Source organism: Gopherus evgoodei, chromosome 1 (genome assembly GCF_007399415.2).
Source record: "Gopherus evgoodei ecotype Sinaloan lineage chromosome 1, rGopEvg1_v1.p, whole genome shotgun sequence".
NCBI lineage: Eukaryota > Metazoa > Chordata > Testudines > Testudinidae > Gopherus > Gopherus evgoodei.
Genome location: NC_044322.1, coordinates 203783498 through 203802729, shown reverse-complemented (window position 1 = coordinate 203802729; position 19232 = coordinate 203783498). Strand labels below are relative to the sequence as shown.

The following is a 19232-nucleotide window of genomic DNA, read 5'->3' as shown; positions in this document are numbered from 1 at the left end:
CACCATTGTACATAATGTCTTATTTCTAACCAACTTTAAAAAACTCCAAAAAACAGTGTTCTGTTAGTCATTTCTTCACTACTTTTTTGGGTACATATTTGCCTTCCTTTCATTTAGCTAATGCTTAAGAAGGTTGTTTATTGAGCTTCCAGAATATCAATTCTTTATATAGCAAGATCATTGAAGACTTGAAACATTGAGACTATACGCAACCATAGTTGCCTTCTTGGCCTGTTCCAGCAAAATTTTTAGTACATGCTTTATGCACTATTCACATGCATATAGATGTGCAGAAGTGTTTGCAGGATCAGGCCCTAGTATGCAAAAGATGGTAACACATAGGGCTAGCTCCTGCACCCAGTGAAGTCAATCATAAAATTTCCATTGATTTCAAGAGCACAAGATCAGGCACTTAGTTACCAAGTATGCTGCTGTAAGCTATTAATACAAGAACAGCAATATACAAGCTTTCATGACACTGCTCTCTCCTCTCTGTTTTGCAAATAATGCATTTGGAAACATTTCTTCAATTTGGAACTGTAAATTCCATTAAGAATATTCCACAATGCTAAACTTTGAAAATGTCAAGTTGCACTATTTTAACACATACATGACTTTAAAATGTCAAAGCATTTAATAACTTCAATTACACCAAATAAATTATTTTATGGTCTGTACTAACATCAGTTTAAGAACCCACCAAAACACCAGTGCAATAAGCAATTTCTTCATAGCTCTGGACAGAAATAAGTAAGATTACACTCATGGAAGTGCAGATCCAGTTTCTGCGCAGTAAGTATAGGTATATTCTGATGAAAACATTCATTTTTCATTTTTTAAACAATTATACCTTATCTTCCAAGACTTTGGACTCATTCTTCAAACAGCTCATTGGATATTCTACCCGTTCTAAAAATGGTTTGTGGCACTGGGAAATTCAACTAGGGCAACAAAACAGGGCATGTATAAGTGACAACATTGTGCCAGACAAACTAGCTTCAAACATTCATGATCTGCACAGACATGAAAGTACATCCATAGACATGTAAAGCAAGAACTGTATCTTCAGTACTGTGTTGCTTTTTCAGAGCCCTCATGGACTTCCTGTTTTTTTTTTAAATTTAATTACCATCCAGTAATTTTCTTCAGACATGAAGCCAGCAGTAGACAGGCAGTGTTTTGTTTGGATTTTTTTTTTTTAAGAGTTATTAACTAATTGCAGTAGGTAACTCAGGCGATTAATGCAAAACAAATTAACTCAATTAAAAAAATTAATCACAATTGCAGTTTTAATCACACTGTTAAACAATAATAGAATACCAGTTTAAATTTATTATAAATATTTTTGGATATTTTTACATTTTCAAATGTATTGATTTCAGTTACAACACAATACAAAGTGTACAGTGCTCACTTTATATTATTTGTGATTAGAAATATTTGCAAAAATGAAAAACTGTATTTGTCTATTCACCTCATACAAATACTTCAGTGCAATCTCTTTATTCTGAAACTGCAACTTACAAATGTAGATTTTTGGTAATCTAACTGCACTCCAAAACAAAGTAAAACTTTAGAGCCAATAAGCCCACTCAGTTCTACTTTTTGTTGAGCCAATCGCTAAGACACACAAGTTTGTTTACATTTATGGGCGATAATGCTGCCCACTTCTTATTTATTTCACCTGAAAGCGAGAACAGATGTTTGTATGGAACTTTTGTGGCCAGCATTGCAAGGTATTTACGTGCTAGATATTCTGAACATGCCTGTTCTCACTTTCAGGTGACACTGTAAATAATCGGGCAGCATTATCTCCCATAGATGTAAACAAACTTGTTTGTCCTAGCAATTGGCTGAACAAGGAAGAGGACAGAGTGGACTTGTAGGCTTTAAAGATTTACATTATTTTGTTTTCAAGTGCAGTTATGTAAAAAAAAAATCTACATTTGTAAATTGCACTTTCACCATAAAGAGATTGCACTACAGTATTTCTATGAGATTAATCGAAAAATACTATTTCTTTTATGTTTTACGCTACAAATATTTGTAATAAAGTGAGCACTGTGCACTTTGCATTGTTGTAATTGAAGTCAATATATTTGAAAATGTAGAAAAACATCCACATTTAAATAAATGATATTCTACTATTGTTTAACACTGCAATTAATTACATTTTTTTAAATCTCACAATTAATTTCTTTAACTGTTTGACAGCCCTAATTTTTTCAAGATTCACTGAGAGATGCAGTACTGTGATTCTTTAGACTGCTTTAGTTTCAGCGTTATCCCTGAACATTTAGCACTAAAATGAGTTTTAAATTTCAACACGTATACACAATTTGCATCAGTTCTTGGAGAGTGGAAAGAGTCAGATGTGCTAAGAATTCCAGCTCAGACTGATTTCTAAGGAAGCCAGGAGTGTTCATCACCTCTGAAAGTTATGCTCTAATACAGTACTTCCCAAACTTTTGAAACCTGAGCCCATGCACTTGCTTTAGAAAAATTAAACCAATTACATCCTGCCTTCAACCCGCCATGGGCTGTTAGAGGTCTAGCTATCTTAGTTTATACATCTTTCTTGCCCCTCCAACTAGGCCTTTGGGTTCCCCTCCCTACATAGCAGCACTTTGGAAATTGCTCCCCTATTTGTTTTCATATCTAAAGTGGTGTATCATGAAATACAAGTATCTGAAAAAAGGTCTAATATACATTATCCAAATATATGGTTATTCTTTTTACATTTATTTTTCTAATAAAACTCAGACTTAGACAGAACTATAAAATGTTGCATACATTTTATTTAGTGATAGACAACTACAAATATAGACCATCACATATTAAACTGACCACAAAATTGCCAGAGAAGCACTTCCTCCATCCCTCTGAGGCATACAACCTGTGCACATCACATAAGACTGGCACTGGCTTCTTTCCTCTGGGAAGCTTGTATCTGAGCAGTATCCAATACACCGATTTCACAGCCTTTTGTGTATTTACACAACATAACATTTAGAGTGACAAGAAAAAACACCCCATACAGCATTTTATTTTGCAGGGAAGTATAACTTTCTAATAGGATCCTGTGATTTCTCCAAGGTGCACGTTCCATTTAAATGCATGGTAGTCAAAAAAGATGGATCTCAGATGTGTACATATTCAGAGATAAGTGCGAACTCCACAGCTCTGTTTTAAACAAATCACAAAAACACTAGAAGCAGTAATGGAAGGGCTATAACACACAATATATGCTAAACATGCAATACGCCCCTTCTCAATACTAGACATGGACTATGTGGATTTTTCTCCTCCATCCTGCCTCAGTGTGATGGAGCTGAACATAATCACTGACCAAACCTGAATCATAGTATTTTGAGCCAGGACACAGGTATGTTTCCAATGTTATCAGCATCCCAACTCTCCTCTCCATCACTCCTAACCACAACACCAAAATGTCTGATTTTTTTAAGCCTCTTAAGAGGCATCTAAAATGGTATACGCCTTAAATAAAAGGATGCAGTAAGATTTACTTACCCGCACAATGGCCCTCCCTCTTTGCTTGCTGTGGTTCCCATCTTTTGCTTTCTTTTTCCCCCTCACTGAATGAGACCTGAATGTGTTTCCCCAAATTAATTTACTGTGCCTGCTTCCATGTCAAATTCCTTCCCTGCCAGATTCACTCTATCTAGATATGGGGGGCTTGACTAGGAACCAAGTGCGGGGAGAAGCAGCTTGGAGGTAGCTGGGGCCTGGTGCTGGAGAAAGAATAAATTGGCATTTTTGCATGAGGGTTTACCTGCCTCTCGGTGGTCACATATTCAGTCATCCCACCCTCTAGATGTCTCTGGGTAACATCTACCTGGAAATTAGCTAGCTCTTTGAGTAGTTAGTTATATTTTAAACTCAGCCCCCTTCTCTAGTTGAATCAAACTGATAGTAAACCATTTAATATGTTTGTGTTGCATGCTAGTCTTTTCCAAACGTAAGGCTGCAGGTGATTCAGGAATACTTTGCACTGATATAATACTTTACAAATGAATCCTCACAAATCCAGTGAGGTAGGAATGTATTACCCCCATGTTATAGATGGGAAACAGAGGCACAGAAAGGTTAGGTGGCTTACCCATAGTTATACAGTGAATCTGTGGCAGAGGCAGGACTACTGCTTAGGAGTTCCTGTCTTTCAGCCCCATACCCACTCCATTAGACCATACTGCCTCACTGCACTAGTGAAGCCAGTCTTCAGAAAGACACCTGCCATCACTATCATGGCAGAAGCTCTCTCTAAAATTCAGTGTCATCTTAAACCAAAACAGCTTTCATTCTTTCAAGTCTCAATAGTTTTCGTAATTTTTTGTAAAACACTTTATCACTATCCATCAACTCTAAATTGCATATTTTGATGCGGAGAAGAATTAGAATATATACATTTCTTAATAAGATTAAAAGTTTTCTTCCCTCATCTGAACTATTGCCACCATCATGGAATATTAAGTCAGTTTGACAAAAAAGTGTTATCACCTGCACTTAATTCTTGCACTTCATTCAATATGGGCACGAAACCAGATTTGTCACTTTAGGTTCTTGGTTCTCATGCTATAATCACATTGATGTGTTTAGGTTTCATGACTACATAGAGTAAATGTTTAAATCCACAAAGGTGTAAATTGTGTTGGAACAGAAGCATGAATATACACACTAATACACTTTTAATGTATTAGGATTTGTAGGATTTAAGAAATAAAACCTAAATTTCAGGCCTAGCATATTTGACAGTGTCCCTTTAAAGCTAGGGAAACTTCAGTCTCAAAAAACCAATACCTCAACCCTTTAGGAATTGAAATACCTGGGACTTAGCAGTTTGATTGTCAGGCCACAACCAACGAAATGGGGTGCTAGCTGGGAAGTGAATGCAGTACAATGCATTTTAATGACTAGATACTACATTAGCAGCACACCTAATCCAAGTATGAGCCAGATTAGTGTTGTCAGACAGTCCAGCCCCACTAGATATCAGGTGAATTGGTACTTGATAACAAACTTACCATTGTGTGGGCCTCTGTTAACTTCAAGCCATTTCCCTGCTCTGAGTTAATGGCTCCCAAACAAGGTGATATCCTTATAATGTGTCTGAAATTGTAATGCTTTTTAAAGCTATTCATGAGGGAATAATAAATATCCTCCAATAAAATGTCTGGAATTAAAATTCAGAGAAATTACCTAACTTGTATATTAGCTTATACCAAAGGGAGCCAAGCAAAATTTCTAATGTACAACAGAAGGTCAATCATCATATACATTACAGGGAACAAAACCTTTTATTGTAGAAGAATTCTACATAGAGTTGTTAAGAACTGCTCAGTTTTGTGGATTACACTAGCTTCTAGGTACCAAGAGCCAAAATTCTTGATCCAGGGTGCTAGTGGGTTGACGGTTTAGGCAATATAGCTGCCAAATGCTCAAAACAGAACAAAAACAGCTATTCATGGGAGAGATTTATTCTCCAAGGCAATTCTCCTGTTTGTTACCAGTCTATCATTAATTCCAAACACAGGTTTGAAATAATAATAATTAAAAAAAGGACAATATATACATTAGTGAAATCTTTCTGAAATGAGCTTTTTGCCCCCTCAAGGCTACAGAAAAATTAGCCAAACAAATGATCTTTAGCCCATAAATAGTGAAACTACCCCAGTGGTAATGGTCAAGTGATCATATGATCTTCAGAAGAGGGCCCATTTCAAGTCCATATAAAGTCACATTTATTTAGATTCCATGCATGTGCTTTCTGATGAGGCTGTAGGTTCAGGATCCAACTTCTCTGGGAATTCTAGCTTCTCACAAACAGTCTCCTTTACAGGTAAATACTGAGCGATCTCATTAGGCTCCGTGAACAGGGAGGGTGGAACATGCTACGGAGCAAATATTTTAGTTAGAAATAAATCAAGAGACAAAGGAAGATTTTCAAAGCAACGTTTACAGGGAACCAGTCAACTTAAACTCCCATCTGTACGAAATACTCACTGACTACAGTTAAAACACACAAGATCAGACAGCTATTCATTCAATGTACTTTATGCATTTAACTGCATGTTGTGTACACTCAGTTTTCCTTCTCCCTGTGAGTCTTTCAGAACAAAAACATTTAACAGAAAAATATAACTAAGACCACAAAAATTGGCAGGGACAGTCAGGGGCAAGTGCGGGGTACTCAAAACTACATTTCACTTTTTTAAACTGATTGTATTTTTAAATTGAATTTGTGCTCCAAAAAGTGGCTGAAAATGGTACTGTGGAGTCCTATGTTTAATGTCTCCCAATGACTCCAACATCTTCAATAGAATAGCTCAGGTGTAACAGACTAGCACATCAACAATTCTGTTGATGTCAATGCACTTCCTCTTAGCTCTGAAGAGCCCAATACAGCTACAAGTAAAAGTTTTAGACACTGAAGTCAGCAGATTGATTCCCTGTGTGTATTCAGAATTCTATCTGTTCAGTAAACGGAACTACCAAAAACCCCTGCATTTTCAGAGTAGAAATGCATTAATTCTAAGTGTTAAGAAGTGTTGCATTCAAGCATCTTAAATTAAAACCAGATAATTCAACGAAAGGGGCATTTTACAAACTCTCTCTTCTCAATAGGTGCTTCCAGAGACTACACTGCCTCGTTACTTACAGACATTTGAAGAGTTATTCTGAGAACACTGACTTCAAGCCTTATAAAGTAACTTACAACCGGGAAGATTACTCAAAAGTTGCTAGAATGCAGCCCACATTGCAACCTGTTCAGGCTTTTATCAAAGCACAGTGCTGTTGAATTTTGAAACTGGCTCTTAATGTAACATGCTGGGGTTCATACTATCTCTGAATGCATTTTAGATCTGATGTTCCCAATTTACAAGTCAAAAGCCGATTTTTTCCGAACAGGTATAACTTTGCAAACTCAATGAGAGAAATCCATTTGTGCTCTGTCCCTTTATCATGACCAGCAATAAAGATTCTGTAGCTTAGATGATCATTTTGAAGCATGTGGCAGAACAGTATCCAGCTCAGTCCGCTAGCTATGTGGACTCTACAATCCAAACTAAGATTCTGTCATTAAAACAGATTTAATTCAGATATGCAGGGATCATATACTGTATGCTGAATAAAAAGGGTCATTCTTATAGCATAATCCCCTACTTTTAAGGATATCCAATGTTTTACAAACAAAGCCCCAGAAATCCCCCCAGAAATTAGTGCGGCATTAGCCTCATTTTACAGATGGGGAAAATGAGGCAGAGACACATTAAGTGATTTGTCCCAGGTCCCACAATGAGTCAGTGGTGGAGTCAAGAATAGAACTCAGTAGTCCCAACTCTTAGTTCCTGCCTCTAAGAGCTCAGTCTTGCAGCTCTCTCTGAACGCTTATACTACTGTACAAATGCACTTTAGTAGCATAAGACCATAGGCCTTTCAGTTTTAAAGGCCAATTATAGTAGTTGCATCAGCCAGTCTGCATCAGTCTATGCTAGTAAATAGACCTCAAATATTGCTAGCAGGGTAGGCAACCACTAGCCAGCAGAATTAATTGCCACATGAGATCAAGGGGTCTTAAATTGTGCATGAATAATCCTATTAATAACCTAATATTTATAACTATTCAAACAAAGATGAAGAGTAATCTAGTACCACGTGTCACCTTATGCACTGATTATCGACAAGGGCCAAGAATCAATCTTCCTCCAAATCGCATTGCACAATAGTCAGGAGGAGTATTGCCTCTCTTCAGGTCCAGGTTAAACAAGCAGAGCTCTGACCGGATATGGTATTTTCTATACTAGACATAAGACACTGAAGCTAGTATACATGGAAAACATGTTTAAAATGCATTACCATTAAGCCTGAAATTTTGCTTTCTTTAGATGTGTATTCCCGTAACATGTAGGGCTTGTCAGCCTAATAAGAGAGAAAACAGTTACAAAAAATATATTCTCTACTATTCCATGAACTGAACCTTGTAAATAAACTGAATTTGAATACATCTGGATTTTGTTGGCTAAAGATTTTTCAGTGTAGAGACTAGGATTTAAGTTTACTGTGGGGAAAAAAAATGAAATTTAGCCATTTCAATCTATCTCCCAGCAGTCATTTATCTGCAAAACAAGAACTATGATTTAATATATCTGTTAATCTCTGCTCAGTTGAAGCCCAATTATTGGCATCATCAATGGCACTGAAGAGAGGAACAAACAATACCTCCTGTTCATCCCAGAAGTGCCCTGATCTCGTTTCATGGGATGCTGCGGGTCAAGTGCAATCTTAGGAGTTTTGAGCACCTTGGTCTGGCAACAGCATCACAAACATTGCACTCTCCAGAAGTCAGCCATAGAGCAACAAGGCAACAGGATATTTTTCAACAACAGAGACAGGGAAGAAGCAGCAGAATATGGCAGCCTACTTTTAAATACTGAGGAAGGGGTCAAATTTAGATGCCTCAGGTGCCTCACCATCGCAAGTTTCCTTCTCCTCCAAATGCATGGTTACAGGTCTGAGGAGCTGTATGGCTTGAGAAGCAGAAAATTCAGACTTCAAGGCAATATCTCAATTTGCAGCTACAGTACAGTGGATTTTGACTTCCACAGCAGGCTGTCTTTTATTCCAAAATGATCTGCCTGCCCAGTCACTATGTGCATGTGACTCAAATGGCTGCACAAAATAATGCTGAATTATGTCTTGTACTGAGCAGTACACATATAACCAGTACCTTTGCAGCAACAGTTAGCCCAGTGGTTCTCAAACTTTTGTACTGGCGACCCCTTTCACATAGCAAGCCTCTGAGTGTGACCCCCCTTATACATTAAAAACACTTTTTATATTTAACACCGTTATAAATGCTGGAGGCAAAGTGGGGTTTGGGGTGGAGGCTGACAACTCGTGACCCCCCATGTAATAACCTCACGACCCCCTGAGGGGTCCTGATCCCCAGTTTGAGAATCCATGAGCTAGCCAGTCCCGGTAGTCATATAGCTTTCGACCTGGTTTAACGAAGTAGTAAAGGAAAAAGAGACCTCTAAAGCACATACTATCCAAGCACCTCACAGTGCTTTATAGACAGTAATAAAGATTCAATATCATTTATTCGATAAGTTATCCACATTTTAGAGATGGAAAACTAAAGCAGAAAAAAACCAACTTCCCCAAAATCACAGCATGAGTCAGACAGAGAACTGGGAATTCTGACTCAGTTCTATATGCAAGTCACTAAAATTTAGTCCCTCCTCAAAAACTGGAAAAGTATGTAAGATACACAAACAAATGAGATAAGTAAATGCTGCTGTGAGCCACAACAAGTCACCAGGAGATGCCTGGAAGTTAGGAGCAATTAGCATAGAGAACAAAATCATATTATTCACTTTGTATGTTCTACTTCCTTCCCTTACCCTTTGTCTGTCTTGTCTGTTTAGACTGTAAGCTCTTCAGGTCAAGGACTGTCTGCTACTGTATTTGTACCGTGCCTAGCACAATGGGGCTCCACTCCTAGTGGGTCCTTGGGCATTACCATAATAAACATGCATAAAATAATAAATTTGAAATTCAGTTCAGCTAGCCTCTACTTTCCCTAACCCAACATCAGGCAGCATTGCTATGACTTCTGCAATTCTTCCGACAGAAGGTAACACTAGAGAGACAAGGTAGGTGAGGTGATATCTTTCATCATATCAACTTCTGTTGGTGAGAGAGAAGCATTTAAGCTCACACAGAGCTCTTCTGCAAGTCTGGGAAACTTACTCATTTTAGCTGTGCCACTCTGAGTTAGTTTCTCAGTCCTGCAGAAGAGCTCTGTGTAAGCTCAAAAGCTTGCCTCTCACCAAGATAAACTGGTCCAATAAAAGATATTACCTCACCCACTTGATTTCTCTAATGTCCTGGGATGGACACCACTACAACATCACTGCATACAATGACAGTAACACTGTACAGGCCATATTCTGCCACGTGGAACATGAAACATGAAAACAGACCTCAGGGATATTTACCTCATGGTAAAGTCTTGTATCATTCATCCTGATAAGTACACCATCAACTCGCAAGAAAAACCTCAACAACACAAAGAAGCTGGAAGGCATTACTCTCTGTAAAAAAAAACCAGATGTTTAACTGAACACATTATGACATTTTACTGTAAAATATGCAGCTATTTAGCCCAGAAATTCAGAACCACTAGTGCTAGGAGCACTCAGACTGTTCCAAGCCATGGTCTTGTGAAAAGTATAAGTTCCACTGGAGCTGCACAACTGAATAGGACCCAGTGATTTTTAAATGGTGCAGTTAAGGTCTGTGCCTAATGATTTGCTATAGCTGCCTCAAAAGATTTGAGAAAATACCAATGTACATAACAAACATCACTCAGATTGTTACATAACATTTATAATGATCCTGCCCTGCCCAGTGCAGCAACATGGGGAAAGACTGTTCCTTGTAACCTCTGATACCAATATCCTTTTCTTCTACAAGATTATGTTTTCAGAAAGAAATACAAAAAGACCTTATATTTTAAATATATTGGCCAGTTGGGGCATTAAATGTCTCCTAAACAGACATAACTCCTCAATATTCTGATCCTGGCCATCACCTAAGACAGGCCTCACTCCCAACGGTAATTCAACATTGCAGTTGTGAGCGTGCTTCCCAGCAGTAGAGAGACATGCACTAGCTCGGTTTATATTAGCATGCTAAAAATAGCAGTGTGGCTGCAGTGATATGGACAGCAGTTTGAGCCAGCCACACAAGTACAGTCACACCCAGCCCTCTGAGTACGTGCTCTGGTGGCTAGCCCAAGCTACTGCTCATGCTGCCATTGCCATTCTATTGTTTTTAGTGGGCAAGTGTGTCTCTCTCTCTACCTGGGCTAGCCAGCACACCACCAACTGCAGTGTAGACACACCCCTTGAAACCAGCAGTGGGGACAGATCCTGTTCTATTCATTTAAGGGGCTCCCAGGATTTTGTAACAAAAGAATGAACACTAGGATGTTGATAGTAATCGATACACGCTTCTACAGCATTCACAAAGTGCTTTACAAATTTCAGCCAATTAATCCTCAACTCCCCTTGTGAAGCAGGTGAGAAACTGCAGAAGCAAGCTGTTATTACAGAGGGACAGAGTCAAGGTAAATCCCCTTTAGAAATGTTCCTTACCTGTAATACTAAAACCACCTTGATTATTTACACTGAAGGAATTTTTAAATTAATTTATTGCACTATTACCACTCTGGACCCAAACAGCTTGTGAAAGTTCAGGGACCTGTGGGTTGTTCCCGTTGGGAGAAAACACTCATGATGGAGTCTGGTATTTTTGTTTATTTACAAAGAATGTACAAAGTCCTGTTTCTTCAAATGCAGGAGGAACAAAAAACAAAACAAAAAAATCCACAGAAACAAGAAAGGAGACGGCTTCTTTGCTCACAAAACCAAACTTTCAGCCAGTACTCTGACCCAAAACCTCTCCTCTCAGCATGTCGCAGAGCCACACTAATGTGGTTCCAGGCTATGTCTGCTCACCACTCTCTCTCTGCTTCTGCGTGTGTGTCTCGCCCTCTCCCCGCATCCACAAAGCACTCCTCTCTTACTCCAAAAACAGTACTCAGTTTAAAAAAAAACCCCCTCCACCAACATCGTTAGAATTCCTGTGTGACCTTGGGGGTGCCTTTGTCTTGGAGGCCACAATTGTCTTACATTTAACCTGAAAGAAGGCCTGCTGCTCAATTCAATTTAATGAGTTTTAACCAAACCTATAACAACACATTAAGTCTGCTTTTTACTTTACCTTAACTTCAACTTAGAGATGATTGGGGGGGGGGGCGCAGGGGGAGATGATGTACATAGGAAGTGATTAAACTCACTATTTTTACACTCAGGCTTGAAACGCCATGATCATGAAGCTCATCTTCAAACAGCAGAACTTCTTCAAAAAACATAATCTGTTCCCGGGCTTTCAATTTCTCTGTATCGATGTGATCAGTTGTAGGAACAACCTAGGAAAATTAAGTTTAAGAACAGTTAGCAAAATTTGGCAGTGTTGTTGTAGCAGTGTCAGTTCCAGGATATTAGTGAGACAAGGTGGGTGAGGTAACTACTTTTACTGGACCAATTTCTCTTGGTGAGAGAGACAAGCTTTCAAGCTTACACAGAGCTCTTCTCACCAACAGAAGTTGTTCAAACAAAAGATATTCTCACCCACCTCATCTCGCTAGCATAATTTGGCATAAGATATCTGCAGACTATGTCTTCTGCTGAAAACCTTGTACTCTTCAACTCCCTGGTTTAATACAGCTTTACTTCTGTGTTGCTCAGCCAAAGGTCTCTGAGCTTCTCATAGAAAAAAATTGCTAAAAGCTAAATATTGCAAGAGGAAACATGGACAAACAAGACAAGAAACCCAAAGTTTAGGATTTCTCATGAGCTGTCATCTTGCAGATTGGGGCTGGCTGAGCATGGGTCTTGCTAAATTTCACTTGAAAAAAAAAAAGTATCTGCAAACAGTTTTGACTGGAGTTCTAGATTTCAAAGTCAGGGAAGTACTGAGTGTATTTGTGATGCTGGCCACCAGCTGCCAGCTCTTGCCAAGACTGCAGGCATTAGCGAAGAACTAAAACTCATAGCTGGAGACAAGACCAGCTCATTTATGTGTTAGTGTTGCTTAAAATAGGTATGAGTCTTATAAGAATGTATTTAGTGTTTAGATTCTATAGATTGTTTGTAAGTTGCTGCATGAATTCATCATATTTGTAATGTCTGCATTCCATGCTATCAGGAAGTATGTAAGTTTTGCTTTATAACTTTGAAAATGTTTGCTCTAATCTTGTGAACTCAGATGGGAAGAGTGATCCCTCCAGTGTGTCCAGAAGAACCATCAAAATCAGATGGGCCATCAAGGAACATTGCAATACAAAGGATTGGTGAATGGCCCTCTCACATCTTGGAAATGCCATATGCAAGGAAGGTCATTCAATGAACTTGCAGGCCAGACGAAGGAAATAAAATAAAATAAAGGCCAGGTAGACACTACAGACCTATAATGGTATAACTTTAGCAATAAAAACCCCTGAGCAATGCAGTGATACCGACCCACTGACACAGCTACTGTCTCTCAGGAAGTAACTATGCCAATAGGCAAAGCTCTCCTGTCAATGCAGTAGCATCTTCACTAACGCGCTGCAGCTGCGTCACTGTAGCACTATACATGAAGACAAGCCCAAAGACACATGAAAACTTTCTATCTCTTTGCTGTTTGAACTCTCACAGGGTCAGGGACACTAAACTGAAGCCAGAGATCACCAGGGGTTACCTCTAGATCTGCCCTGAAACACATTTTGAACCAGGGCTTTGGAGCTGTGCTCCGGCTCCGCTCCAGCTCCAGGTAAAAACCTGCAGCTCCACTGTTCTGGAGCTGCTCCGCGCTCCAGATCCGTGCTCCGCTCCAAAGCCCTGTTTTGAATTGACAGATCACAACTCTGTCACTCTTGGGATTTTTATTGCAACTTATTTATGCGTGTATGTTTCCTTGCTTTAACCTGTAACTAACTCATTTTTTTTAAACCTTTAGATAGTTTTTACAGGATTGGCTACACGCCTAGTCTTTGGTGTAAGATCTAGGGCACCAATTGATCTGTGGTAAATGACTGGCCTCTTGGGACTGGAAGCAAACTGAATATTTTGTGATTTTTGGTGTAAATGACCATGTATCACTAAGTCCAGCTTAACTGGATGGCAAGATAGACTGAAGAGTCCAAGAGGACTGTCTGTGACTCCATTGTAAGACTGGTATAGTTATCTAGGAGTTCATACTTGTCACTGGCTTGGTGAAATCTATTTATAAAACATGACACACATCCCAAAATGGTGGTCTGTTTTTGTCAGTCTGCCCTGAGGTTGGCATTCACAATCATAGCCAGGCCAAATAGTGGGACATGTATTAATCAATATTTCTGAATAGTATTTTGGTTATAAATATTGTTAGCTTCCATAATTTATATGGAACACCAATATCTTTTATAGACAGATAATAAAAAATGCTTCTCCTTCTTAACGGCACAGAAAACTTGGGCATCCTTCTCACTTCCCAGGTCCTCTCATTCTAGGAACACACTCAAAGCTATCATTCTTACCCTCTCTGAAAAGGTATCAGCCAAGTGCCATTTGGCCAACAAGAGAAGTTTTATATTTATATAGCACAATTCATTTCAAAGGGACCTAAGAGTTTGAGGGTTTTTAAATAACTATAGTAATGCTAGGGGATTAACTAGAATTCATCTGCCTAGTAGAGGTAGGGGGTTGAGGGATTTTTTTTTTTAAATTGTTAACATCAAGCAGATGCACTGGATATTTCAGGGCTACTTTAAAATGGCTAGTTATGACTGGGGAGAGGTTGTCACAAATGAGGTATGAACACAGTTATTACTGTATGTAAACACAGCACCACTGATTAACAGCCAAATCTGGGGTACAACATCACAGCCAACCGGCACGCTGCATGCTTAGGGTACTACAGAATTACATGAGACCTTCGGTCCTCATGTATCTGCGGAGTTCAGGACTTCAGTGGCAACCCAATAAGCATTAAGAACCCCCACACACAGCAGTATATTCCAAATACAAGGGACTTTGGGGGCATTTTTATATGTAATTCAGAAATGTAAAAAAGAAAATCTCAACATTACATCACTCAAAGTGAACTGTGATTTGCTTAAAAAAATACTGAAGACTCAATAAACCCCAATTATACTTTGAAAGCAGATTTCTTCAAAATTATGCAATCTTATTTTGGAAGGCATGCTTTGTTTTTCAGTAAATCTATACACAATGTGATGCAATGAGCATTTCATGAAATAAGACTCACTTTTAACTTTACAGTATCTCCTAATAGTGTTCCTTTGTAGTCTGTCGTATAGGTCCAATCATATGGTTTAACGACTTCTTTCGTGTGTTCAGCCTCAGTCCTCAACAAAGGAAGACAAAACACCACACTTTTAACAAGTGTTTAACATTACAATACTACATACAAGAGACATATACCCTGGTCTCAACACTGAAGTCCTTAAACAGCCAAAACTTCCCAGAAATAGTGTTTTGCCTGTGCAAAGACTCTAGTGTTAGGCCACATCGATATAGTACTGCTTCTCGTTGACAATATCCATGCTTATCTAGTAATTTTGAAGACCATTCCAAGCATCAACTCTCACAGCATAAGTGCTTCGTTCATATGATTTTAGACAGAAGTCTTTAGTTTAATGTTGTCAAGTGTTGTACAGTTTAAGTTTGCCTACTCAGCCCAAGGATTCTGCTAGCAGAATATATCTGATATTAAACCGATACTCCACTTCATCTTAGGCATTTGGACAGTTTTGATTCTTCTGTGCCTCGCTTCATATACTGCCAGCATCACTGCTAACCTGCTAAATATACAGTAGAATTCTGTTTCAAGACTAAATGCACTACAAAAAGGAACCTCCAATAGCAACATTTTGTACTTGCACAGCACCTTTCACCTTAAGATGTCAAAGGGCATGATCTCGCAACATTCAAATCACAACAGGAATTTTTCTGTTGACTATAATGGAAGCAGAATCAAACTCAAGTCCTTTACAAGTGTTAAGTAAACCACTATACTCCTGAGAAGCAGGAAAGTATAACTATCCCACTTTTACAGATGGGGAGACTGAAGCACAGAAAACTTAAGTGACCGAGCCTTGACTGCCAGTCTTCTGTATTAGCCACCATATCACACTCCATCCCCCATCACATTAATGCTCACCCTGGTATTGTGGTAATACTGCAGTGCTCACCTGCTCTCTTGCCATTCCTCTGCACATGCCACTTTAATCATACCTTGATAGTTATTTACACATTTTAAAGCATCTGTTGCATTGAACTCAATTCCAAAGCCATAATCATGCTGAATTCTTAGGATGTTGTCTCCAAACATCATTTCTGGGAGGGAAGGCATGTGCAATTCATCAGCTAATCTGCATGTGAACAAAGAAGTTAAATCAATAAGGTTGCAATGTACATTTGCAGGACTTTGTAACTGTGCCCAAAAGCATAGTTTAATTTGAGTGATCATTGTCCCTTCACACTACAGAACATTCCAATAGTTTCCTCTCTTCCTCAACACTGTCAGAAGATCTCTTAAACATGGAGAAGTTCAAATTTTCTACAGTAGACCAGCCATAGCTGTCGACTTCTGATTGGCCTAATCAGGGCTTTGGAGCAGCACCTGGAGCGCAGAGCAGCTCTGGAGCAGTGGAACTGCAGGTTTTTGCCTGGAGCTAGAGCAGAGCCAGAGCACAGCTCCAAAGCCCTGGATCTAATTAGATCATCACCCCTGAGCAACGTATTTAAGCTGATCTAAGTCCCCGTGTAGAAAGAGCTAGATCAACAGAAGTATTATTCCACTGACACCACTACTGCCTTTCAGTTTAGGTTACTATAGTGGCTGGAGAACCCCTCCTGTCACCTTAGTAAGTGTCTACATTGAAGCACTCAAGCTGACAAGCTACTACTATCTCTGGTGAATCTGCTCTGCAGACAAAAGGATTAGAAAGACAAGAATTCATCTCTCTCTCTCTTCTGTAATTGTGATCATTGAGCAGAGCTATCAGGTGAAAAATGCAGTAAAAGTTATTTTAGTCACTAAAGCAAGCAGCCATAAGTTAAGACAGATCAGGAGCAGATAGAATGAGCCAGGTGCCATTTTTGCAGTAACTTTTCAAAGTACAGGGGTATTGCATTTGTACAGTGCCCTGCACAATGGGGTCCAGCTTTATGACTAGGGCTCCTAGGTACTATGATAAATAGTGTCCAAACTTTATGATTTCATCTGCCTGTATTTAATATACACTTTGCTACAAAATTTAAATAAAACAAAACAGTCCATTCAGGACTTCACAAAAAAACAAACATTTTTTCAACATGACAGTCTTATATAAAAGAGCTTTTTAAGAAATAAGTTTATGACAAACAAATGAATCACACAAAAATAAATGCAACACAAACTGAAAGTCACGTATTGGCGAGAGACTGAAAAGAGCTGAAGTAAGTCTGACATTTAATTTACCATAGTTTGATATCTGTGGATCTCAACTCCTATCAAAGACAGCTGCTGCTAAACAAGCTCAGAATTTACCGCATCATGGTACAGACCCATTGTGCAGGGCACCGTACAAATGCAATGCACTTCTACTTTGAAGAGTGACTGCAAAAATGGCACCTTGCTCATTCTATCTGCTCTTGATGTGTCTGAAATATTTATATTTACTTTAAAGTTTGTTTGAAACCCAAATGTTAGGTTTGAAGGAAGCAGTTTCCCCCATCGCTTTATAGAAACAGAAACTGTCGCCACGTGTGAACAGGCGAGCGGTTCATTTATAAGAAAACCTGAGTTGAGGAGTCCACAAGAGCCCTGAATGCCTTAGGAAGAGGAAAGCAAAAACATCCCTGCCTCTCAAACCAAAAGATGTTCCACAGTATCACACAAGGGATGCAAAAGAAACTCTTGATCCCAGCTGATGGCCATTTGGGACTTACATTTATTGGAGTTCTTTTTTAATAATAATTCTTTCTGCAGTGCCTCTTTAGGAGATTACCTTCGCAGAAACTCAGCTCTTGCTCAGTAATGATAAGCCTACGCAGCATTATAAACCCAGGTTTGTAGGACCCATGCTTGGGGACTCAGGCTATGTGTACATTAGCACTTTTGTCGGTCAGAGGTATAAAAAAAAATCCGAACTGATGACGGACATAAGTTTTACCAACAAAAGCGCCAGTGTGGACAGCGCTATGTCCTCGGGAGACGCTCTCCCGCCAACATTGCTACCGCCGCTGGTTGAGAGTGGTATAATTATACCAACGGGCGAGCTCTCTCCTTGTGTGTGGGCAGCAGGGGGATTTGGGCTCAAATCACAGCCTGAGCCCAGGTTTACAAGGCAGACCTGTCGGAGGCGCTCCCCGGCCCCACCGGACCCGCTGACTGAGCACAGGCAGGACCTGGTCCCCATCCAGGGAGGGCCCGATTGGTGAAACCCGAGCCGGGTCTGTAACCCCCTTCCCGCCCAGAAACGCAATCACCGGCCACGACCCCCCGCCCCGCGACCCCACCTCTCGGCCTGGGCCGATTTCATGATGTGGGTCCGAGCGGCGTTGAGTCTCCAGGGCCCGAAGGCGAAGTCGCGGCTGGTGCTTTGGAACACGGGGTACATGGCGGGGCCGGGGAAGGGGCGGGAGGAGAAGGAAAAGGCGGTTGCCGGCCTCTCCGCAGCAACAGCACCACCGGAACCGGAACCCACCCCCTGCACTTCCGCTTCCGGGGTCACTCACCTGGCTGCGTGCCAGGAAAACTCGCACCGCGGACGGAGCAAGGGAGATGGGAAGATGAAAAAGAGGCGGGGAGAGGGCGGGTCACGTGACAAAGGCCCAGGGGAGCCGGGAACTAACGTCTCCCAGCGACCTGGGCGCGCGCTGGGAATCTGTGCTGCTGGGTGGGGCCCTGCCCCAGCCGCGCGCGCTATGGGCGGTGCGAGGCTCTGCGGTGCCAACCAACCCTCAGAGCAGGGAGGCGGGGGCGGTCCTGCGGGGCTGGGTCCTGCTCCGGGTGTTGTGACCTGGCCAAGGTGCTTGCAGCTCCGCCCCGGGTTGGCACATCCCTCCCTCCCTGGGGACTGCAGCGCTTCCTGGGGTCCCCAAGGCTGAGGCACCTCGCCACCACCTGCCCTTAGCGCTGTCTGTACCTGCTGGCAGGGGTCAGCTCCCCATCTCCATTGGCATCACATGTGCTTCAACCCTCCAGCCTCCCCCTGGACTGACCAGCCCGTCTTCCGCTGGACATCCAGAATTCATAGATCTGCTGCACCCAAAGAAGCAGCACACGCTAGCTTACCAGTTCCACTTCAGATGCCCGCTCTGTTTCACACATGGCACTTCTCTGTTGTGAAAACAAGTGTAGAGTGGTGGTTCTCAAACGTTTGTTCCGGTGACCCCTTTCACATAGAAAGCCTCTAAGTGTGACCCCTCCTTATAAATAAAAAACACATTTTTTATATATTTAATACCATTATAAATACTGGAGGAAAAGGGGGATTTGGGGTGCAGGCTGACAGCTCACTACCCCCCCCCCGTGTAAGAACCTTGTGACCCCCTGAGGGGTCCCAACCCCCAGTTTGAGAACCCTTGGTGTAGAAGTAGCAAGTCAAAGTA

The 19232-nt window shown here is 40.6% G+C and overlaps 1 protein-coding gene across 1 annotated transcript; it reads right to left on the bottom strand.

Moving 5' to 3' along the window:
• Positions 1 to 2778: 2778 nt before the first annotated feature.
• Positions 2779 to 18325, bottom strand: TIPRL (TOR signaling pathway regulator). The gene is made up of 7 exons (XM_030583379.1): positions 18138 to 18325; positions 15827 to 16006; positions 14881 to 14980; positions 11885 to 12016; positions 10020 to 10115; positions 7876 to 7938; positions 2779 to 5909 (listed from the first exon to the last, which is right to left on the bottom strand). The coding sequence occupies exons 1-7, from the start codon at positions 18236 to 18238 to the stop codon at positions 5760 to 5762; spliced, it is 822 nt and encodes a 273-aa protein (XP_030439239.1). The 5' UTR covers positions 18239 to 18325; the 3' UTR covers positions 2779 to 5759.
• Positions 18326 to 19232: the final 907 nt, after the last annotated feature.

Bases quoted from the DNA above. Each gene is read 5' to 3' on its own strand.
- TIPRL (XM_030583379.1), bottom strand. From the start codon at position 18,238: ATGTACCCCGTGTTCCAAAGCACCAGCCGCGACTTCGCCTTCGGGCCC. The intron at 12,017-14,880 runs GTGAGTCTTATT...TAATTTTCCTAG, and splicing joins GAGATACTGTAAAGTTAAAA to GTTGTTCCTACAACTGATCA. The intron at 5,910-7,875 runs GTAATGCATTTT...TTTGCTCCGTAG, and splicing joins GCAAAATTTCAGGCTTAATG to CATGTTCCACCCTCCCTGTT.